At 41.8% G+C, this 24,610-nt stretch overlaps 1 protein-coding gene across 4 annotated transcripts in view; it reads right to left on the bottom strand.

Moving 5' to 3' along the window:
* Positions 1–24,610, bottom strand: part of Rai14 (retinoic acid induced 14) — a 144,514-nt gene that overhangs the window by 48,938 nt on the left and 70,966 nt on the right. For 2 of the 4 annotated variants that reach the window (XM_047556302.1, XM_047556306.1), the window contains exons 1-2: positions 5,645–5,745; positions 5,389–5,519 (exon numbers count right to left, since the gene is read on the bottom strand). In XM_047556302.1, coding sequence (XP_047412258.1) covers positions 5,389–5,519; positions 5,645–5,716 — 203 coding nt within the window. In that variant the 5' untranslated portion in view covers positions 5,717–5,745. Of the gene's footprint in view, positions 1–5,388; positions 5,520–5,644; positions 5,746–24,610 lie in introns of those variants that run through there. The other 2 variants (XM_047556304.1, XM_047556305.1) reach the window with 1 other exon arrangement.

Here is a 24,610-nt window from a genome sequence, read left to right as displayed (position 1 = left end):
CTAGGAAAAAATTAACCTGGGCTTCACAAGCTGTCTTCAGCCCACTTGTGACTATCATTGGTAGCACCTGTTGGGAAGACTAGGAAATGTGACTCTCATGGTGTAGTGACTTCTCAGATTGGACTGATCATTTAAACCACTTTTAAAAACCCCTCTGCCTTGACCGCACTCCATAGCAATTCAACCCTCAGCCCCTGAGGGTGAAACCCAGCCTTTTCCAAAGCTGCCCAATTGATTGTAATGAAAGTCAAGTTGAGAATGGATGATCTAGTGTCAAGTGGGGCCCTTAACTTGACTGTGATAAGCTATTAAAGAAGGGAATAATGGCCAAGGTGTCATTTGCTTTTCAACTTGCTTAACCTGCTGTTACCTGTACCTACACCATCCTCTTGCCTTGCATTCACCCAAATCCTACCCATCCATTCATTCTTCAAGTCCATTCACTTTACATCTCAACAGGTAGCAGTTTTTAGCTCCCCAGTAGCACAGTAGCACTCCTGTCTTGAACCCTGTGGTTCGTATTTTACATATTAGCAATAATTATTCACTAGCATTTTCATTGGTTTTACCTTCCTAACTAGATATTGTGCCTTTTGCAGGCAAGGACCATATGTTGCTCTTTTTAAAAAATCTGCTTACAACAGTTTGGAACATTCGAGACTAAAGGAGTACCTACCACCTAGTAGATTCATGAAGCACAAGCACTCGAGCATATTTGTAAGGCACAAGAAGAGGTTATTATCAGTGTTAAAAATCTACGCGGTCCAAAGCAGAGTGGATATAGCATTTCACTCTGTCAAATGTCAAAAGGTCTTATTACAAAGACACAGCGTAATTTTTCAGGGAAGGATAAAGGCTGCAATTACATATGTAGTATGTACTGGTTTCAGGTAAACTAATTTGTCAGGTATTTGTGAGAAGAACTGAAGAAAGCTGATTAGGTGGTATGACTTGATTTCTAAGCTTGAACAGCTGGTATATTATTTCTAATACATCCCTAACCTGCAAAAACAAGAAAACAGAAAGTACAACAAGCCACTAGCCAGAAAAGCCCCTTATTATACTGATGTTGATCAAGGACTACTTCCCACACGTTATATTTAAGTTCCAAAGAGATGCCTAAAAATCTTTTCACAAGTTCTTGCTTTCAAAGTCAAAATGATCAGATTTCTGAAATGTGGGCTACATGAAAGCACACGTGTGTGTGTGTATGTCTGTGTACACGCGTATTTTTAAAGGTCTGTGTACACATGCCCTGGTGGGTATTTGTTCAAATACAACAGTCCCAGCAGAGATTTTATTTAGTCTGGTTGTTCCTAAGACAAACACACATAACTTTAATTAAAGGCACATTCAAATATAGGGGAAACCATCTTGAAACAATTAGACTCTCCTACGGTAAGAGGTTTCAGGGCATCAACATCCTCCCACTTCCTCACATCCCCCATGGAAAGAGAACAGATGCGGCAGAGGCAAGCCAAGCCTGACTCCATAAACACAGCCTGCAGCTAAAACTCTGCCCTGCTCTATTTTCTCTCTTCCGACCAAGACACCACCCTTCTTTTACTCTTTCCTAAATGAATCCCAGTCATTTGATTGCTTTTACTTCTTTTAACTGCTCTTTGATCAGTCTTACAGGGAGAAAGAATTCTGACTTAATTTCTTATCTTTCCCAGGAAGGAAATATTTCAGGAAGAAACTGAAAGGAAAAGTCTAAGGACTTACCAAATCACCCATCTGGTTACTGTCCTTGGCTTATGGAAGCTTCTGGAGAATGTCTGAGAGAAGGCTGCCTTTCCAGCACATTCTCGGGACTTTCTGCGCCCTCTGGTTTTCTAGGAAGTATAGACTGAGTATTTCTCTATTTAAACTGCCCTGAAAACTAGGGGTACAGGTTGTGACATTCACTAGAATCGTTCTTTCTCCTCTCAGTCCCAAGTTAACTCACCCCTAGGTGATTTATCCATGAGCAACTATCAGCAGAAAGAGCGTTTTCTCCATAAGAACCACACTGAGAAGTCACTTCAGCAAATAAGGATTCAATGGCCCCTTTGAAGATGGAATACTGGGAAAGACCAGCCCAAGGAAAACAGTCTGACCCTTGTCCTCACAGAGTTTACCCTGTTGTATAAGAGTCAAGTCTTTGGGAAAACAAAGGTTTTTCATAGGTGGAACATTCCTATTGTTCCTGTTCTTTGAATGCAATAGAACACAACTGGACACAGAATACAACCAGGCAAATATGTGGCCATTCTTACCTGAGAGGAGGGCAGAAGCAGGTCGCCCCACCTCCAGAAGAAGGTACGCAATTGTAGATTTCTACACCAAATTACAAAATATACTATCACAAAAACTCTCTAGAAAATAGGCCTCCGGCCTAATTTTGATATAGTGCTATATAAAATGAAGGGTAAACTCTTAATGAACAGGCAGAAAATGAGGCCAAGTGCTGTCAAGGACCTCATTTTCAAAAGTGATGTGGCCTTATCCCTTAAAGAGAAGCAAAATATCTCTTAGGTGTCCGTAAATACATGCCACTCCTGCAAAGTCCACAGGCTGGTCTAGACAAGAGCTCCAGCAGAGGGGACTCAGCGCCAGCACTGGTGCTGACATGAACTCTGGGCCACTCTTAGGAGGGACCACTTCACATTCTACCAAACAAAGGCACCTGGAAATGAGAGAAACCACAGAAAAATCTCCACAGCTTAGGCAAAAATCCTCAAGTGGGCACTCAGGCTGGGGTGCGGAGATGAGACTAAACCTCAGTACAGAAGTGCAGACTTCCAAAGGTAAGAAGGCTGAGGCAATGCAACCTAGCATTCACTTCCTAGCATAGCCCGGAATTTTGCATTAACATGTGATGACGAAAGGTTGAGGAAGAAGTTTCCCACCCCACAGCCCTCCCTCATTCTCAATACTCAGACCCCTAGGCCTGAATGAAACTAGGAAGCCAGATAAGATTGAATTCTGTGGTGCCTTAAAAATTAAATTTTTACAGTTACCAGTTAATAACTTTAATCCTCAAAAGGAATATCCCAAGCAGAAAAAAATGAAGTGTTGACAGATGATTACTTATGGAAAATCCTACAATGGAAAAATAATTACCTCCTCTCTTCCTTTTTCATTCATTCTTCTAATTTTCCACATTATGTATCAAGGAAGGAAAAAAAATAGCTGACAAGCAAGTGCATAGGCAAAAGTGTGAGAGCTGTTTCTAGAGTTAGTTCAGGGAGATGTGTGTTACGCGGGTCTTAGTTTATCACCTGCAAAACGGAGGTGGTGATGTCTATATAGCTGTTATGTGCACTTCCACCAAAGAGAATGAATACATGCTACAAAGTGAAAGGGCCCTGAACACTCGCTAAGTTAAAGAGGCCAGAGATAAAAGGCCAATGTTTTATGGTTCCATGTATGTGAACTATGCAGAAAAGGCAAATCCAAAGCAAACTAATGGTTGCCAGGGGGATGGGAGGAAACTAGACAGTGAGAATGGTTGCCCCACATTGTGAACGTACTTAACACCACTGAGCTGCGTACTTTAAAATCACTAAAATGGTAAACTTTATGTTATGTATGTTTTACCACAATAAAAGAGAGAGTTGAAAATGGTAGTCTTGTCATGTATTCCATACACAATAAATATGAACCAAAAGAACAAATTTGTTAAGGTGTTCATAATTGTGGCTAAACTGCTAATCTAGATTTTCCATCTTCTTTTCAGTGAGTACCACCTTAGACAAAACTGTCACAAACCTTTGTCTCCCCTTTCCCTGGGGTGACTATGAAATATTGTCCTGTATAGACGCCTGCAAAGCTGGATTGGGGGAACAGGTATCAAGAAGGCTATACAGTGGTACACAAAGTAGTTCAAAAGCCAAGTGCCTATCACCAAAAATCTCAGGACAAAAAAATATTGATTCCTGGGCTTCCCCCGAGACCAAGCAGTTAGGAACATCTTACTGATTCATGTGTCAAATGGCATCAGTATTTTTAAAAAGCACCTGGGTAATACTAATGCAAAAGTTGCCAGGAAAGAGAAGCACTAATCTGGGATGAGAAGGGAAGGGAGCAGGCTTTGTCAAGAGCCTGTTGTCAGCCGGGAACTGGGATGGCTCTCTCCATACAGATCCTTCAGCTGTGGGTGCCCCATATCCTCTTGCACCTTTTCTGGCCATAAGCACTACAGCCCTGAGGAGTGGCACTAAACCTTTGGGGAGCAGGAGATCAAGAGAGACACCCCACTTTCATTACCCTTCAGGAGGGATAAGCATACTCTAATCTTAGGCAAAAAATACTAGCCAAAAGGCCAGACGGTAAATAGTTTGGGCTTGTGTGACACATGGGCTTGTGTGACACATGGTCTCTGCTGTAACTATCATTTCTGCCTCTGTAGTGCAGAAGCAGCCATGGACAATGATTAAATGAATGTGTGTGGCTGTGTTCCAATAAAACTTTATTTATAAAAGTCACAGTTTGCTAACTCCAGCTTTAAGTCTAAATAAATAACCAGAAGCCCTCATCAGGAAAGCATCCCAGTTTCCTGCAACTAATTCTACACAGAACTCCTATATGTCCCACACTTCCTGGAATCTCTGGGTACAAAAACAACTGGCATCCAAGTCCTTGCTTCATAGCCTGCTTCTGAGGGGACCCAACCTACTCTGGTACCTTGTATTGCACTCATAATTACTCTAGCAATTAAATAATATCACATCCATCTTACAGCGAGCAAGGTGAGGTGCAAGGATTGCGTAACTCTTAAGTGACAGGCTCCATAGGAGAAGGCTGTCTAGCTCCAAAGTCACTGACCTTTCAACAATACCACCAGAGTAAGGGTGGATATAAATACCCAAGTAGGTACCTGCATGCATGTGCGCACATACACAGTCCTACACTCAAATATATAGCTTTAATTCTAGAAGGCAAGAGTACCATGTATAGCAAACCACGAAGTAAAATCATTCTACAGTATTCACGTAATTATCTATGTTATGAAGGGGTTGGTTACATAAATTATAAATAGTAAGGTTTGAGGGTTAGAGAAAAAAATATTTTTCTCTTCTCTGCTGTTGCTTATCTCAGAAAGAATTTATTTCCCAACCACCAACTGGTAGCAATCTTGGTGCTATTTGTTCTCTGGTGAAATCTTTGGTTAAATGTTTGGATAACAAACAGCCACTCAGGGAAAGCTCGAAGTGTCATTTGGAATTGGAAGGGACAGGAACCAGATTAAAACATCCTCATACATGTTTTAACATGGGAGAGGGAGGGAAACAGCAATAACTTCACAAAGGCCTCTTATGAAACTCCCTTCTGGATGCGCAGGATTCCAGAGAACATTCTGACACCCAGAATGGGCAGACACAGGAACCAGTGTTTGTGGCTTACGCGGTCTTGCCCTCGCTGTCATGCTTGGTGGCGCTGGCCCCCTTCTTGCCCAGCAGAGAGGCCACCTTTTCCGAGTCGCCGTTCTCCACAGCCTGCAGCAGGCGGTCGTCATTCTTGTTCCACTCGTTGGTCTGTGGAGCAAAGGCAAGAGTCAGGGATGATGAGCAACATCCGCCACGGCCACGTGGAAGCACAGGACCTCGGTCCTTCCAGTTCAAATCAAAATCTAACCCCAAATGGGCAACTTTAAAAATACCTTCCCCTTCACCATGGAGACACACAAGAAGGCCTGTTTCCCCAAAGAAAACATTAACAGTTCAGCCGACATATCGGCTGTCAGCAAACTGTGACAGTTATTCCTTTTAACAATTCTTGAGAAGATGAAGCAACTTCAGAAGACCAAGGCCAGTTTATACATTAGCTAATTTCTAACTAAACTTGACAGCTGGCGCCTGAGAATGTTGGCCTTTGACCTAGCCCACAACTCACTCAAGAGCACTGTATTACAGAACCCAACTAGTCAATAGCTCAAGGTTACCCCGGAGTTTAAGTACACATAATTCTTCATCTGCTTTTATGGCTACTCTTTCTTGCCTGTTTACTGGGTCTTGATTTTTGAGTCATATGCTGATTTTAAGTAGTTGTCCAGACTACTGACTAAACAAAATATCAGCAGAGACAAAACTTCTTCCTGAGTAAGCTATTAAAAATCTTCCAGCAAAACTTCCATCAGCAACTCCCAAACCCAGTAATTCTGCCAGTCACAGTGACAGTAAAGATTGCATGTGCATGCACATACACACACACACACACACACACACACACACACACAAACACAGTTTTTACTCTTAGGAGCAGGATATATGATCTCTATGTCAGAGCAAATGAGCCTTGAGTTCAAGACTAAGAAATTTCAAATGTGTGAAAAGGTAGTAGTGAGCCCTTGAAGATTGTGGAGCAGAGAATGAGATAACAGAATCAAGAATTGAGGGCCTGGGAGATGTATGAACATAAATGATTAATGAGGGAAGAGAGGAGGGAGAAAAGACTGGGCACATCCAAGCCTCCAGGCACCCCTGCAGCAGGCAATGAGCTAAGCCTACTTTTTGGCCCCTTCAAGCTGTGAACATCATTACCCTGGGAGTGACATCTTCTCCCTCCCCAAGGCTCCCAGACCTTCCTTTTGTTCCTTCCCCACCTTGGTCCTGGGTATTGAACCCAGGGGTGCTCTACCACTGAGCTACATCCCCAGCCTGTTTTTTAATTTTTTTTGAGAAAGGATCTCATTAACTTGCCCAGGCTGGCCTCAAACTTGCAATCCCCCTGCCTCAGCCTCTGGAGTCACTGGGATTACATGCATGCCATGCTCAGTCCTAAAATTTTCTATAGACCTTTAGGGCTCTTCGCTTCCTTTTGATCTTTGAAGATTAAAGATTTCATATTAAAGGCTTTACCATGGACCACAACAAGAAAGCAGCAGAGGTAATCCTGGAGATTGGAAAGCTGTAAGGAGGGAGTTGTACAGGGTCACAGTCTTCCACGGCCCCTAATCTCTGCACTGATGGAATGAGGAGCCCCACCGGGACTCCACCCTCTCACAGATTAAAGGGGGGTCCAGCAAATGTCCCCAGGAAGTGCATCTCTGTAAGTCTCAGGGCTGGGTCACTTCCATTTCTCAGGGCTCCTTCCTCCCCATTAGCCATCACTGAGTGCAGGAACACAGTAAGAATGAGTAAGTTTGAAGGAAAAATGAGCAGTTTATCCTCTAGGATTCATGAACCTGAAGTCCAAAACTCTAGACTGACATTTATACGCTGTGTGCCCTTAGTCACCCATAACCTCTCTGTGCCTCACTTTCCCAAGTCTTTGGGTTGAATGACCACTGTGTCAAATTCTTGACTCTAATGTAAAGTTCCCCAAACCAAACTTTGCTAGGGATTATTCTAGAATAGTACTGTGATCATGGAAATGGTTTACATTCCTAATGTCTAATAATGTAGCCACAAGGCCATTGATTCTCATCCAGGAGTGATTTTTGCCCCCCTCCCCCCAGGAACATTTGTGAGCTTTGGGAACATTTTTTAAAAATGATATGCATGTTTTAGATTTTATTAAAGTATTTGATTAAGATCCCCATTTTGAGTTATGTGGCCATATTTAGGGTGATTTTATTTTTTCAGTTGTAGATGAACAGAATACCTTCATATTATTTATTTATTTTTATGTGGTGCTCATGCATGCTAGGCAAGTGCTCTACCACTGAGCTACAGTCCCAGTCTCTTGGGAACATTTTTGATTATCCTTACAAGGGAAGGCCACTGGCACCTAGAAGCTGCTAATCTTGCAATGCACAAGACAGTCCCCCCTCCTCCTTCAGCAAAGCAAAATCTGATCCCAGAGGTCAACACTGTATCAGTCACACATGGCTACTGAGTACTGGAAATGTGACTAGTGCCCACATCTTTAACTTTGAGACTTCATGTGCTGGGAGCTAGTGGCTACTACATAGACCAGGGTAGCTTCACGTGGCTCCTCTCATCAAGCTAATCAAAGTGAGAATATGTCAGGACCAATGTCACCCACCCTCCAACATCAGTCTGCTCATAGACAAGATAGCGGGTTGCATCTTCAATCACAAATCAGGCTCCCAGAGAAGAGGGAACACAAGAAGCACAGGGTCCAGCACAAGCATTTGTTAGTATAGTAGGAAGCTTTACTAACAACTACACAAAGCAAAGTGTCTTTCTTACCAGAGAAATAGACTGTAGTCAATTTACCCCAGAGTGCATTTTATAAGCAAAAAAAAAAAAAAAAAAAAAGTTTATGAAGTACATTCAATGAATGATCTCCACCTAAGTTATCCTAAAAGGGAAAAGTATTGTCTTTTAAAATCCTTCCCCAACCCAAACTGACCAAATTAAAACCGGATTGGGAAGATCAAAAGGATATTAAATCCTAGACGACAGGACTGAAATTACTTAAGCAAAGGAAGGGCCATATGAAAGGATTTTCCTTTTCAGTTCTGCTAAGGCAGTCCAATTTTAAGTATAGAAAAATTCGATTGTAGGGCTTCCCTAAAATCATTTCCACATGGATCTGCAGGGAGTTCAATCTCTATAGGAGACACTCTACTCTTTGGAGGGCAAGGTCAACTGCATATTTCTTTAGGACTGAGAAGCCTCTTATCTAAAGTCTGTCCTGCAAGCAGACAGGACACTAATTTTCTCTTGGAGGAAAGGCAAAGAGAACATGGCTTTCCACAAGGAAATACTGAGTAAATAATCCAAAACACCATTCAATCTGCTGTGTTGCCGACCAGGCTCAGGGTGAGGAGTAACAGGGAAAAGGACAGGTGCTCATGTATTCTGAAGGTCTCAGAATTTGGGCTGAGAAAGGAACCATTCCAAAAGAATCAGGAAAGACAGGGGCAAGCCTTGGAGGGGTGGGACAGGGCGGATCATCAGTTGGGAAAGGTGGAAAAAAGGTAAAAGTTTTAGTCTTAAAAGTCTTTTAAGTATGCTCAAGGTAGAGGGCAAGAGAGTTCTAATTAGACCTCTGCTCCAGGAATCTGGATTCTGAACAGTGAGGCTTCCAGGTGAAAGACCCAGAATGCTGGCCAGTGCGTGCCAGGAGCCAGTGTTTGTACAGCAAGCTTCTCAGTCCTGGGCCAGGTCAGGGGTTATCTGTGCAATTAGCTCTCAGACACAGAACTAGCCATTCCATGCTCCTTCCAGAAGCCCAGCTTTCTAGTTGCCACGACTTTCCTCTCCTACACTTGCCCATGAAAATATTGCCTACATCCTTTCCCCTATAACTGTGTTACCCAGGGTTATGTCCTACACCAAAATCTCCATGGTCAATCACAACGTGAGGCAAAACATTTAAGAAGCACTCTGAAATGTCATTGCTTTTGGGAATCCAGAAGCAAATTCCTGTCATTCCTCTACTAAGAGATACTAAATCAAAATCAAACTTTGAAGAAAAATTCAAAAAGTCATCATCGTCAATCCACTGACCAAAGGTAATGTTGGCTGGATAAAGAGATGAAGTCTGAGATTTTGCCATAACATTCCAAAGTAATTCATTCATACTCCAGAATCAAGGAGGGCTTCTAAAGAGCACAATGTTACCAGTCACTACTTCCCATGAAAATTCTCCCCTCTGTTTAGTATTCCCTTAATAGGACTGCCCCACACTGGGCTCCTGGTCCCCTTAGAGTTTTCAACATATTAATCAATTAATGTAACATATTAAAAAATGAAAGAGGGCTGGGGTTGTGGCTCAGTGGTAGAGCACTTGACTAGCACGTGTGAGGCACTGCGTTCGATCCTCAGCACCACATAAAAATTAATAAATAAAATCAAGGTATTGTCTACAACTAAAAGTATTTTTTTAAAAATGAAAGAGAAAAAAAACATAAGCTACGTCATATTTAATAAGGTTAAATGCCTTATACAACTTGTATCTATTATATGTATGTATGTATACTTGGCTGTGATATAAAAAATGTTTCTTACTGGAGAATCACAGTAAAAAACAATGAAAGACACTGCTTTAAAACATTCCGTCATCCCGCCACCTACGTAAAAGCTAACTTCTAAAGCCCTGCAGGCTCTCAGGCCTTTCCCTGTGACCTCTTTGTGCTTCTCTACTCCATCGTGTCCCCAAGGGCCACCTACTCAACTCCACTGAAGCCTGTAGTCTGGACTTGATGAAATACTGCATCCTGGCTTTTGTTGGAGAGCTCATATTTGCTCATTTTATCTCCTGTCTTCAGCTCCCGAAGGCCCTGACAGTCGTCTTTTATTTCTTACCCTCTTGGTGTCTAGAAAATGCTCAGTATTTGATGCTAATGTTAGCAGGAGTTTCTTCCTCTTGGTTAATCTAAATCTCTTTTGACTTTGCAAATGTTTGTGCTTTCCATTTATAAAACTTTTTTTTTTGCACACAATTATTAAATCATGTTTCAGATTTTTAAAAAATTTTACAGGCTAAATAAATTCGGCTCCCTTAACTTTTCTACAAAAGGCCAACTTTCCAAAATTTTAATCATATGTACACTCTCCCCAAATCACTTCATGACTAAGGAGTAAAGCCTCATAAAGCCTCATAAATTCAATTGAGTGAAGCCAACATCTCCCAGTCACGAGAAGCACCTGGGCGCCTGTGAAGTCTGCAGACTCCCAGGCCCCGTCCTGGAGATGATCCAGTGAACTGGGGTGGAGCCCTGAAATCATGAGGTTGAATAAGTGCTCTCATTGTTTCTTACTGCCAGTTTGGGGACAACTGGAACTATGCTAAGGTTAACCAGAGAATCTACTTGAATGAATTTTCTTCCTCCACAAGGTCTTGTTAGGACAGGGAGAAGAGAAAGAAGAAGTCTCCACTTTCTCCTTGCAGAACCAGGCATGTTGTCTCCCACAAAAGCTTGGGAAACATTAGGCTTTCCCTACAAGTCGCATGTGTAACGTGTGTAAGACCTATTTAAGAATGTGAGCAAGAACACTGCTCATAAGTGGCAAAACTTACAAATGACACAGATATCCAATAACAAAAGATGGATAAGTAGATTATAAGAATCAAACAGTGGGTCATGAACATGAACAAACTACAACTAGCTAAAATGACATGAATGGATATTAACAACAATATAACAATAAAAAGCAGACACACACACACACACACACACACACACACACACACACATAACCCCACATTAGTATGATTGCATGCTTATAAAGATGAAGGAAGGAAAAATGGAATCACATTGTCTAGGAATAGATGGAGACAGCAACATTATAAAGAAAAGCATGGACAAGGTTGCTCTAAAAGTCAGGCCAGATGTTAGGGCTGAGGGTGGGAGAGTGGGGTGCTTGGTCAGGAAGGGATACGTGGGAGCACTCCTGGGTCCTACCCTGTTTCCCGAACTGGCTAGTAGCTCCACAGATGGTCGTTTGTTTGTCTGTTTGTTTATTTATACATACCAGGGATTGAACCCAGGGATGCTTAACCACTGAGCCACATCCCCAGCCCTTTTTAATATTTTATTAAGAGAGACAAGGTCACAATGAGTTGCTTAGGGCCTGGCTAAATTACTGAAGCTGGTTTTGAACTTGTAATCCTCCTGCCTCAGCCTCCCAGTCACTGGGATTACAGGCGTGCACCATCATGCCCAACCATACCCTCACTTTAAAATTGCTTGTTAAATGGTGCATTCTTGTTGTGTGTGTGTTCCTCTATAGGTAATTAATAAATCACATGTCTTCCTCTTTCTCTTCCTCTGATGGTTCACATTCTCACATGCCATTGCCTCATCTCTATTATAAAGTCGATTTAATCTTTAATCTTTTGGAGGCCTCATGAACTCACAGGGAGAATCTGATAAAGCTATGGATCTTCAGCAGAAGCACGTGCAAACACACCCATTCAACCAAAGAACTCCAGGAATAGAATAGAAGGGATAGATTTGGGAGTCAAGAGTTTTCAAGTTTCTGAAATTCCAGTCCCTGCCTCCCACCTAGGTGATCTTGAGCAGACCATCTGCATCCCTGATTTAATCTATAAAATGTAGGAAATCCTCCTACTTGCAAATTATCCTAAGAATTAGAAGAATTATACATAATTTGTCTGGAACATAGACACCATGAATTACGATGATGTTTATTAATAAACAAGATGATCTAGGCTGTTCTATCTTGACTAATGCTCCATGAATCTTTCAATATTTACAACTTAGGACTGACAATCCCTTAACCCTTGTAGAGGCAGGTGATACCTTAATGCAAATTTTCTACTATTTTCCTTAGAAATCACATTTTAAAGGGGTCTAGGGAAACCTTCATGGACACAAAACTATTTTATTGAATATGGCTTAGCTTTCCAGGAGACTGTTTAAACAGACACTATTTCAACAGAGCACATGAGGCCACATTTGCAAGTTCAGGAAGCCATATGTTACGCTCCAGAGACATGTGTCATGTGTCAGCTATGAAGGGCTGCATGTGGGAAAGGCAGACCTTACCCTCAGTGTGGGCTCCAAACATTCCTGCTAATATATCACAAATGAGAGTTTCAATGGCTGGCCAGTAAGTTTCCTATTCATCAAATCATTTCCAAATGACACCCACTTTCTTAAGGGTTTTCCCTTAAAGCTTAGTCTCCAGAAAGCCTTGCCTGCTCCATCCAGGGGAGCAAACACCATGACACTGTGTGATGAATGCTGGGGCTTTGGCAAGAGGCGACTTCTGCCCTTGGCCAGACACGGCATCATCTTCTTTTATTTTGATTGAATTGTGGAGAACTTAAAAAAAAACGAGTGGAAACCCAGTGATCACTGACATATGGCTAGCGTGCAGGCTTGAGTTGGGAATATATCAGCCCAGTCAAAACAATCCAATGGCACACAGTGCGCCAGGAAGAGAAAGAGGTTCTTTGACTTTCTTTGGAAAGATGCTACAGCTCAAACCATAGCAAAGTGGAATAGCTCTTGCTGCGTGGATCTGCTGAAGCAGCTATTGGGAGAAGTCTATTTGAGAGATTATTTTGGAAAAGTTGCACTTTTCCCTCCAGTTCATGGGGAGCAGACTGTTTTGCCAATATAATCAGCAAGGCTAAGATGAAAGAGAAAGCAAACAGTGTTTGTATTGGGAAAATTTCATATTTATACTGTTCCCCACCAAAGTTGCACACATTTCAAAGTTTTAATATAAAGGACAAGAAATAGGAAAGCTTCAGGTTCATATAGCAGTTCCCTCTATTGACTAAGCCAGCCAGTACCTCTTATTATCTATCTACTAGGGGAGAGTAATGTACAAGATTCTATAGATATTACACAGGTAAGAGAGACTTATTCATTCATTCAACAAACTTAGTGCCTTTCACCCGACTGGCAGTTTTTACTGTATTTTCTATAAAGTTGTGGAGATAAAACACAGTTGTACCAGAAACATACCAAAATTAGAAAACAGAATATCAGAGGTAAAGTTACCTAAGTGAGACAGAGAACTGACACCAAGGAAGGGAGAAAGCTCAGCAGGGCAAGCAGGTTTCCTGACTGGTCCCAGACCTAGACTTTGCAGTGAGTAATATTCAGGTTAATAAAGAGAAGAGAAGACAAAATGATTAAAGAATGTAAGATGCATGTAGTATAGAGTACAAATAGCAAGTTGGTCTGAGTGAAGCCTCACAAGGCTCTTTAGTGTTCACAGAAAGCCTGGAAAACTACCAAGACATCATGACTTAAGAGTTGCCCATTCTCCTCCTTTTTGAAAGTCCAGCAGTTTTATAAAGAGCTTTCCATATAATATTTGTTCCTTCGGACCAACAGCTGATGACTTCATCTACAATGAGGTTTCTAGAGGGAAACTTTTATTTCAGATTATTCACACATGCAGGTGATACTCTGTTCTTTAAGATTACATTGTAATGTAGTACAGGTCCTAGCACTGATAATTTTTACTGAGTTTAAATAGTATTCTTCATAGGTTTTGGTTCACAGCACTTGTCTAGCACTGATGAAGGACCACATAATTGTTACCGGGTAGCCATCACCCTCCCTTTCATGAACTGTCCGTGGTTCCTAAGGTCTTTGCCACATAAATGCTGAACACTGTGTCATGGACATAATACCACCATAAACACCTCCATCCAGGATCAGGCAGGTCCCTCTGCCCACCCACTTCACCAGCTGTTCTAATCATCCCCCACCCCCCTTGCATTGCTGTCCCTCCCTGGCCACCAGGACAGGGTTGGTGATCCCATGCTTCTCTCATACAGCACTTGGCACAGCTGTAATTAGAAACTATTTCTAAAGTATCCGTAAGGTCTGTGACTCCCAGTGGACTGCAGTTCCAAGGCATGGCCAATGGCCACCATCTGTCTAGTTCACCACCAAACCCCAGCTCCCACTCCTTCCTGCCAGATGGTAGGGGCTCCGCCCAGAGCTATGCATCGAACAGCTTGGTTTTTCTTCTTCCACCATGGGAGCCACTACTGATTAACCCCTTCTCCACTGACTCCTTGTCTCGAGCTGTAAATAGACTTAAAGTATTCCACATAATCCTACCAAATTCCTTCCTCTGATTATGTTGATCAGTATTAAAACATGACATTTAAAAGTCATGTCACATGAGGTAAAAGTCTCATGGAGACAGGTGAATCTAGGAATAAGTAAAGTCACTTTTACCACTCAAAGAGAAAAATTATTCCATGTAATTGGTTTCAACCACTCATCTATTTACATAGGAGAGAGAGAGAGAGAGAGAGAGAGAGAGAGAGAGAGGGAAAGAAATCTTAGGTACCACATGAAGTCCTAGGCATAAAAAATGGATATGAAATAATGTCACCCCTCAGGTAGCCTGTAGACTTGGAGGCTACCCAGTAACTATTATGTAGTCCTTCATCAGTGCTAGACAAGTGCTGTGAACCAAAACCTATGAAGAATACTATTTAAACTCAGTAAAAGTTATCAGTGCTAGGACCTGTACTACATTACAATGTAATCTTAAAAAATGACACTACAAGGTTAAGTACTTTTATTAGATGAGGAAACTGAGGCACACTGAGACTAAGGGACTTGTAAATAGTCACTCCATTTTCTCAAGAGCAGAAAGCTAAGGCAGTTAAAGGAAAGGAAAATTCAGAAAAGAACTCTTCAGGATGAGGAACACTTACATGTGTTTATAGACTGAGGCAAGCGAAGGAATTGGGTGTCAAGAGGCATGAAAAATACAAGAGGTGAGTGTGCAGAACTGGTAAGGGGGGCAAGGCGAGTGGACTGGATTCAGAACAGGCAGATGGCCGGCCAACCTTTGTGAATTAGGGCCATGTTCTGCCTCTGATTCAGTAGGCAGGAGGGGCAGAGACAGAGAAGTCACAGTGTGTCTTTGGTGGCTTTTATGTTTTCTCAGGGAAGTAGGAGGCAAAGCAAGCAGGGTCAGTGGTGGGTAAGGAGCTTGAGGAATGGTGACGTCCCCAAGAACTACCCAGGGAAATGAGAAAGGAAACCCACTTGAAATGAAGAAAAGGGACTTCAAACAGCTCCAAAGGTCCAGGTGGTTGTAGAACTTACAATGCCATAAAGAAACCATTCGGTAGTGTCAAGTGGTCTTTCACTGGAAGACGGGATAGGACAGGAGTGAGGGTTGGCTGGAGACTGAGGAGAGGGATTCAAGCAGATTCCAGGATCAAGAGGAAGTGCCGGTGGGAGGGTAACCTGAAATGACCATGGGATCAAGGACCCACTGTGACCTTGTTCACGGCATAGTCCTATAGGGCAGGGTGTCGGAGGTCATTTATATGAATGTTAGAGTTCCCAGGATAATGGCAGAAAGGAAAACAGGAGCTGGGAGACAGAATCTTGGAGAAGTATCGGGAAGCAATCTCACCTTTTGAGAATCTACCCACAAGATGGTGAAAAAGTGAGATAAAGGTAACCCAGCATAACCAAAGAGCAGTAAGTGTGAGCTGAGAGAGGCGTGATGGGGTGGCAGAGCAAACGAGCCCGTCCTGGAAGAAGTCGCTTCTTGCCATTTGCTGAGTTCCTACTATGTGAAGTCCCTTCCAAGTTAACTTATTTCTTTTAAATCTCCATAACCACCTTTGCTGAGTTGAGGTGTTCCTGGGAAATTCGTGTCCTCCCAGAACCTCAGATTGAGACCTTATTTGGAATAGGGGTCTTTGTAGATGTCGTCAAGTTAAGACAAGGTCATATTAGGTTGGGGTGGGTCCTAAGTCTAATCAATGTGTCTTTAAAGGGGAGAGATTCAGAGACAAGGGAGGAAGGCCATGTGATGAAGGAGGAAGAGACTGGAGTTTTGCTGCCATTAAATGAGGAAAACCAAGGATCATCAGCAACCACCAGAAGCCGGAAGAGGCAGGGAGGGATACTTCGCTAAGTTTTGGAAGGAACATGATCCTGCCAACACCTCGATTTTGGACTTCTAGCCTGAGATGTGTGAGAGCATACATTTTCGTTGTTTTAAGCCACCCAGTTGTGGTAATTTGTTTGCAATCTCCCTGGGAAACCAATATATGAGATAAGTATTATTTTCCCCATTTTACTGATGAGAAAAATTAGGCTCAGAAAATATGTATTTTGCCCAAAGATCAGGGGGTAGAATACTTGGAGGAGCCCAGGTGCTCTTAACATTGCACATTTCTGTTCCCAACATATGCCTGTGACATTGAGGAAAGACTTGGCAAAAACTAAGCCAAATAGAACAACACAGTTCAGTCACAGTGTGGATGGGTAGGTTAGGGCAAAGGGAGAGAACTCAGTCTGGTGGCATCAAGACTGGAAGCTAAGTTCTAATAGGAGCACTAAAGTCGTATTTATCTATTTTTGGTGCTGAGAATTAAACTCAGGACCTTGCATACTGAGCTACATCTCCAGCCCCAGTGCCTTTTAAACACAGGAAACACCTAATGCAAACTCAGTATTACATATGAAACTTGTAGTTATACAAAAGAAACTAAAGCATGATTATTTACTTCCCACACATGTTCATAAGACTTCTGTAAATAGCAGGCTCTTTTAGAAAATACATACATGTTTATATAAATGGTATTTGAGTAGCTCAAAGAAACATTCATTGCTTAAAGGGAGGTACGCATGTAAAAGTGAACATCGTATGGTCTGAGAAGGTTTCCTTGCACACAGACAGAATGCTTAGAGGTATGTCTGGCTACAATCCAAGCATACTGAAAGTATTTGGGGCATGTATGTGAACATAATAAGCAGCCATAACTCCTAAGCTTTGCTCTCACCCAAGTGGCAGAATATAGATTTCACATGAAGCATCCAGACACCAAGATCACTCAAGTGCTTTCAAGAACATAAATGGTCAAAATAGAAGGCCAGGGTCATGCCCTATCCTTATCATACCCAAGCATTATGCTCATCATAGATGTTAAAAAATTAACAAGGGACAAAAAATCACAGCTAAAGAAATTTATAAGCCAAGGCAACAGTCCTTGAAGTTACAAATTCATTGTAAAACCTGATGGTTCCATATTTTCTACCACCCACACCCAAACTCAATCTCTTTCTCTCTTGGAATCAGTTAGTTCAAGAAGTGAAAAGGCATGACCAATATGATCCTCCAATATGTACAATCAGAAAAATTACAAGTTACACTTCATTTATTTATGATTCATCAAAACATAAAAATGCATTCTACTATCGCATACTACTAAATAGGACAAAGTTTTTAAAGATTAAAAAAAGAAGTGAAAATGGATCTTCAGTGGGGTTTGGGTTCGTCCTGGGCCCAGAAAAAGATTGAGGACCTCAAGTTTAGGGTAGGAAGGTACCTACCTCAAGGTTAGGTAGCCTCCCAGTGGTATCTTAACCCCAGAAGCATGTAAGTTGTGAGTATGGAGGTTGGTTGGTGTACCCCACACACTCCTATCCATCTGGAACCACAGGAGGAGGCCTTAATTGGAAATAGGGGTTTTACTAGTTAAGGATCTAGAGAGAAAATTATCCTAGGACAATGAAATTACTTAAGATGGACCCTAAATCCAACAACTAGTCTTTTTATATGTAAGAAAAAGATACAGAGACATGGGGAGTATAAGGAAGGAGGCAGAAAGACTGGAGCTATGCCTACAAACCATGTGAACAGGACTGCAGGCATGCACCAGAAACCAGGAGAGAGGCAAGGAGCAGCTTCTCATTCAGAACCTCCAGGAGCTAACCCTGAGGATGCCTTGATTCTGCCTCTGGAACAGTGAGAAAATACATTTCTGTACTTTAAGTTCCCAGTCTGTGTTAATCTGTTCCAGCAGCCCTAGGATGCTAACACAGTGACACGTGAAGAGAGGGTGGCTTATCCAGGAGGAGCTGGAGCCCCAGGGGACTCCATCCCGGCTGACGGTAGGCCAACAGCCACCTTCCAGAGCAACCACACGCTACATTGATTTGTTTCCTGTTTGTTCACAGTTCCTGGGCGGTGCTTGTGCAAAGTGTTTACCTAAAGGCTGATGGAAATACTAAATTCTTAAATATCTACCTTCTACTAAAGTGAAGGTTGAAGGCAATGTTTCTCAAAGAACGTGGCCACAAGGCTGCACATTAGAATCACCTAAGTCTGATTGAAAATGTACGGATTCTTTTTAAAAACTCTCTAAGTGATTCTAATGTCAGCCAGAATTACTCAACGACAATGAAAATGACAAATTAGCACAACATTAACCCTATCTGTATCTGTTAAATGCTGAACTTGACCCCGGGGGTAAATCTCAGCATTACACCTCGAGCACACATAGACTTAATGTGCCAAAGTGTAGTCAAGATGCCCCACGGGGAGAAAAGGACCTGAGCCAAGTTCATTGCACCATCCCTGGAATGAGCCCCTCATCCTGATCCCCTGCCTAGGTGGGGAAGCTGGAGGAGAGAGTAACAATCGGCTGTCACTCCCTGGCTGATGGGCGACAGTCAGCAGGCTTTCCTCTCTGGCTTCTCTGGCCTTCCTGTTTTCCTTTCCTGTAGTCCATGCCTTCATTCAACCTAGTTCGGTTTAACAAACACTTTCTGGTTCTTAGTTTTGCTGGGCATTATTGTAGATACTTCTTCCCCTTTGCCAAGCTCTTGGGGTACACTGACATGCACAGATGCTTAGCAGAACCATGGAAGAGGGTCTGACTCTGATCACTGTTTATCTAGCTCATTCCCCCACTTTTAAGTGAGCTTTCTAGCTCTCCTTCCCCACTTCCCTCTTCTTGTGCTAACATCTCTGGTAGTTAAATATTCTTGTCTACTGTTTTGGCTCACTGTCAATACAAAACTGTCCATGGCTGTCCATGACTAACAAGAGATTCTATTTCCATTTTGATGAAATGGATGATGATGGCATTCAAAAACTTTCAGATTTGAGAGCATTTCAGATTTTTGGATTAGGGATGTTCAACGTACATACAGTTTTCCCATTTCATGTCTTCTTATAGAGAGAGTAAAACTTAGGGCTAAGAGTTCGCATGCTGGGTTTCAGGGTTCAAATCCTGGTTCTCACACTTATTAGATGTGTGATCCTTAAGAAGTTATTTAACTTCAAGTATCTCTGTTTCCACAACTGTAAAACAGGGGATAATGTATTTGACTTTCTGAACATATTGCACTTGGTGGAAAAAACTTTCATATTCTTCCATAACATCTCTCTAGTAGATCTATCTGGATTTTTTTTTTTTTTTTTTTTAATGAATCACTGCATTCAAACAGAACTTTCTCTGTCTCGGAGGGGACATTCCAGTGCTCCAGCTCACCATTATCATTCTAAATTCCCATATGTGCTACCACTGGGATTTGAATATTCAGAGGATAGAGAGTGACTTAAATAATCAAAATACTACCCACATATAAGCACAATATTTAATGTTATCAGAGGTCGGTTTTAAGCAGTCTGGATATTTTTTGGCATTTGAGACAAGAGACGCCACTGATTTATTTATAACAGAACTCTTATAGTTCTCAAGAAAGGGCTTACTGGTTAAAGCCTTTCTATACTCCAATAATAGCAAACCCAGAATAAACTCCAATATCCATCCACAGGAGGAAAAAAAGTCTAGTTCCAAGAAATTATTTCTGCCTGACATCTGAAGGCAGAGGTCAGCATTTTTTAAGAGCACACGACAAGGGGCCATGACGCTCACTATCGGCCTGATCTGTCTGAGGCTTCAGACGAGCCTGTGTACAGACAGGCCTCCCTGCCATCATCTCCCCAGTCCCAGAGGACACTGGGCCTCCCAGCAAGCCCAAGAAGGCTTAACTCTGTAGCTGCACGTTTCTCACTGAGTAACAGAAATGTCAAAACCAAGGACGCTGGCAGACGTGGAGTACTTTGGAAAACTCATTGAGGGACCCATATGCAAAGCCTCATTCATTACCCTTTAGAGGTCACGAGGAATTCTCCAAACATGTCTTGCCTTAGACTTTTATGATTCAGCTAGGTGCTGAATAAACACACACAAAAATCACCAAAAGCGGGGGGAGGGGGGGAGCAAGCAATATTGGAACTCTGGCGTGTTGTCCTGCACTATGGATTTTGACCCTAACCTAATAGAGATGTCAAGAATCTGCTGTTTGACCACGCATTGAAAATGAATGAGTCCATTTATGGTTAAAACAATGAAACGATAGTTAAAAATACAGCTGCCTTTGAAATTCTTCAACTTTATTTTCCAGGGTATACCACACTCATCTTTTACAATTTCTATTGAAAGTCACTTGGCGTTCAGCTACTAGTGACCACAGATTGTGAGCTCAAGGGCAGGGACTGTGACTTTTCCCTCTGTGTTCTAGGCATGCCCTAGTACATGGCCACAAGCGCTGGTACATGGCCAGAGGCGAACAAATGTTTATTCAGTGAATGAGTAAAAAGCAAGTGGAACCGTGGGTTTTTAAGACAATGTTGCTACTAAAAATACTGAGGAAGAAGGCAGCCCTCACAATCTCCCAAAATATTTTGTCCTCTTCTCCTTTGCAATTATTTGTTATTATCTTAACATTTTCTTCTTGACATCTACTTGCTACTGGGCAGCAACTGGCTCCCTTCTGTCTATTCTCTGAAATTCAAATTCTTGACACTAGCAGAAGGCCACAGATCTCCAACATCATTCCTGCCTTTTGAAATGCTGTATAAAATAGTCCTTAAAAGTATGGACCAGACACCAGATTGCCTGAGTTGGCAGTCTAGCTCCACCCTGTGACCTTGGGCAAGTTACTTTATCCCTCAGTTGCCTCAGCTGTGGGCTGAGAGACAATAATAGTAACATCTATCACAGGGTTGTTGTGAGAATCGAATGAATCAGATATTTTTAAAATAGTATCTGGCACATAGCAAGCATTCGGCAAATGTTAGCTAACATGGTTATTATTCACACTCCCAAGGGAAATTCCATTCTGTAATTTTGAATGATGTTTTTTTTTTTTTCTCTAGGATTAGTGGATGTTCACATTCACAATAAACTCCCATGGCCAGACCCAGATTTGCTGACCGGCTAGAGCACAAATGAGATACACTGCAGACTATGCAAGTCCAGAGGCTTCTGCTGCAACTGTGCTTACCCACAGAATAAATGATTTCTAAGATCTTAAAGTGATGGGAGCTTTGGGAAAATTATCGATATCTTCAATGATATGTCAAAGTTCCATTAAAATGAACTTTGGAATGTAACATCAAGGTACAACGTGTCTCTCCACTGGAAAACATGGAAGGACGACATGCCCAAGCTAGAAATTCCAGGATACTTCTTGCAGTTTTAGGTCAGATGGGACAAATCTGAATAAAGGCCAATTAAACCAATGATGTCATCAAGCGGCCTTCTTGCCTGCCAGGCAAATGCCTGGAAGATATCCCAACAAAACCCCATTCATGGGCCTAATTCAGAGGGATAAAAGGTGACATGAGGGTGGTATGGCCTGCCTGCCTGTCACTTGGGGTCACCATGAAGTGTACTGATGCCAACAGCTCATTAGACAAACATGGGAGTATACCAATACAGCCATGTGTGGCCAGGGCCTAAAGAAGGCAATTGTGCCCAGCCAAGACAGGAACACTACCCGGTGAATCTGAGACTGCCACTGCCAAGTCACCAGGTCTGGGCACAGACAACAGTCCCCGCTGCAATTGACTCTGTCCCACGGGCTCCTCAGGCAGCTGAGCTTCTGAAACAGCCAAGCTTCTGAAACAGCCAAGCACAGAATGGTGGTTCTAGATTTCCTGTCTGCTTTCCCTCCCCTTCCCCTTTTCCTTTCCTTCTGACTGTGATATTTGAATAGAACCTTATAACATCCACTAGACCCCTTCTCATTCCTCAGTATTGGATGAGCACAGCCCTCTCTATATATAATTAACTGCAGAGAGAACATTTTCTAGGAAAAGCTCCTGCCTAAGAACTCCAGAAGGCAGATTCTTTGAGGAACCAGGGTCCCCTTCTTCCTACAACATAAAATCACACTCTTTAAGAAACTGGAGTAGTTTTCTAATATGTGCTTCCAACCAGAGGAAAAATGTGTCTGTGAAACTGCTGTGAAAAACAATCTGGAATCAGAGAAGAGCACGCAGAAAGGCCAAATTTAAAATGTGTTAGAAGCAGTGATGAACAGATTGAGGAATCTAGAAAACGTGGAGTTAAAGTAAAAGACAGGCAGAAGGGAAAAGGGAAAAAAAGAGGTAGAAAAAGAGAGGAAGAAAGATATGAAAGAAGGATCTGGGAAATATGTGATGTAGGAATCTTAGCAAAATTAAGAAATAAAAATCATAATAAGAGAAAACTACCCTGAGCTAAAGAAAAGCTTGTCTATAAAAAGAACTATCCAATTACTAACTAAAATTAATTGGGAGTGGGGAGAGGCAGACAAACACCAAGATACATTTTGGTGAAGTATTGTTTTTTGGTTTTTAATTTAAAGGATAAAAGAAAAGTTCTATTCATTCCCAGGTAGAAAGTAGGTTATTTTCAAAGCCTTCCTATTTTAGTTAGCTTTTTCACTGCTGTGACTAAAGGATCCCACCAGAACAACCGTAGAGGAAGAAAAGCTTATTTGGGGGCTCAAGGTTTCTGAGGTCTTAGTCTATAGACGGCCGGCTCCATTCCTCAGGGCTCGAGGTGAGGCAGAACATCATGGTGGAAGAGTGTGTCAGAGAGAAGCAGCTCACAAGGTGATCAGAAAGCAGAGACTCCACTCTCCAGATACAAAACATATACCCCATAGCCACGCCCTCAACGAACCACCTCCTCCAGCTACCCCACACCTGCCTCCAGTTACCACTCAGTTAATTCCATCAAGGATCAATTTATTGATTAGGTTAAGGCTATAACCCAATCATTTGTCCTCCAAACCTTCTTGAATTGTGAGCCCTTGGGGAAAACACCACATCTGAACCATAACACTTCCCAAATCAGACAGGCTCAGGTTTTCCCAAAGCACTGTATACCAGAAGAGAGTGGACCTTCATAAATGGAATTTAGAGAGGATGCAAACATTACCCGGGCAATTCTCACTTTAAAAAAAGAAGAAAAAAATGTAATGACAACAGAAACATACCCTTGGGTAGGCAAAAATTGAGCATACTTGCACCTAAACATTTCTTTATAAGTTTCCAAAGACTTGGCTCAACTGATCAAAAAGTGAGTCAAAATAACAATCCAAGAATCAGGAGATTTTGATTCCATAATGCCGAGAGGGAGAAGTAGTAAAATTACTGTAGTTACAAAATCACAAAAATGTAAAATAAACTTGGAACTTAAAGATGGGATTTTTTTAAATTATTTTTATTATTTTTTAATTCATTTTAATTAGTTATACATGACAGTAGAATGCACTTTGAGACATCATATATAATGGAGTATTATTTCTCATTTTTCTGGCTATACATGATGTAGAATCCCACCAGTTGTATAGTTATATATGTACATAGGGTAATAATGTCTGATTCATTCTACTATCCTTCCCAGCCACATCTCCTCTCCCCACTCTTCACTCACCTCTACCTAATCTAAAGTAACTCTATTCTTCCCTAGCCCCCTCTCCCTGCATTTAAATTAGCATCTGAATATCAGAGAAATCATTCAGCTTTTGGTTTTGGGGGATTAGCTTATTTTGCTTAGCATGATATTCTCAAGCTCCATTCATTTACCAGCAAATGCTATCATTTAATTCTTCTTCAAAGCTGACTAATTTATTCCATTATATATATATATATATATCCATATATATATACATATATCACATCTTTTTTATCCATTCATCTGTTGAAGGGCATCTAGGCTATAGCTCCATAGTTTAGCTATTGTGAATTCAGCTGCTCTAAACACTGATGTGGCTGCATCACTGTAATATGCTGATTTTAAGTCCTTTGGGTATAAACCAAGAAGTGGGATAGCTGGGTCAAATGGTGGTTCCATTCTAACTTTTCTGAGGAATCTCCATACTGCTTTCCATAATGGTTGCACCATTTTGCATTCCCACCAGCAATGTATGAGTGTACCTTTTCCCCCACATTCTTGCCAATATTTATTGTTGTTTGATTTCTAGATAATTGCCATTCTGACTAGGGTGAGTTGAAATCAAAGATGAGATATCAATAGCCATCACTCTAAACTAAAGATCTGGACTTCAACTTTCAAACAGTAAGGTAGCACATTTTTCTCCAATACGCTTTCCTTACTAAAGAACATTCTGCTGAAAAGTGGTGAGCTACTTGGAACAGATGGCAGGTAC

This window comes from Sciurus carolinensis, chromosome 6, assembly GCF_902686445.1.
Source record: "Sciurus carolinensis chromosome 6, mSciCar1.2, whole genome shotgun sequence".
Lineage (NCBI taxonomy): Eukaryota > Metazoa > Chordata > Mammalia > Rodentia > Sciuridae > Sciurus > Sciurus carolinensis.
The sequence above is the reverse complement of the archived record's forward strand: the minus strand, read 5'-3'. Positions and strand labels throughout refer to the sequence as shown.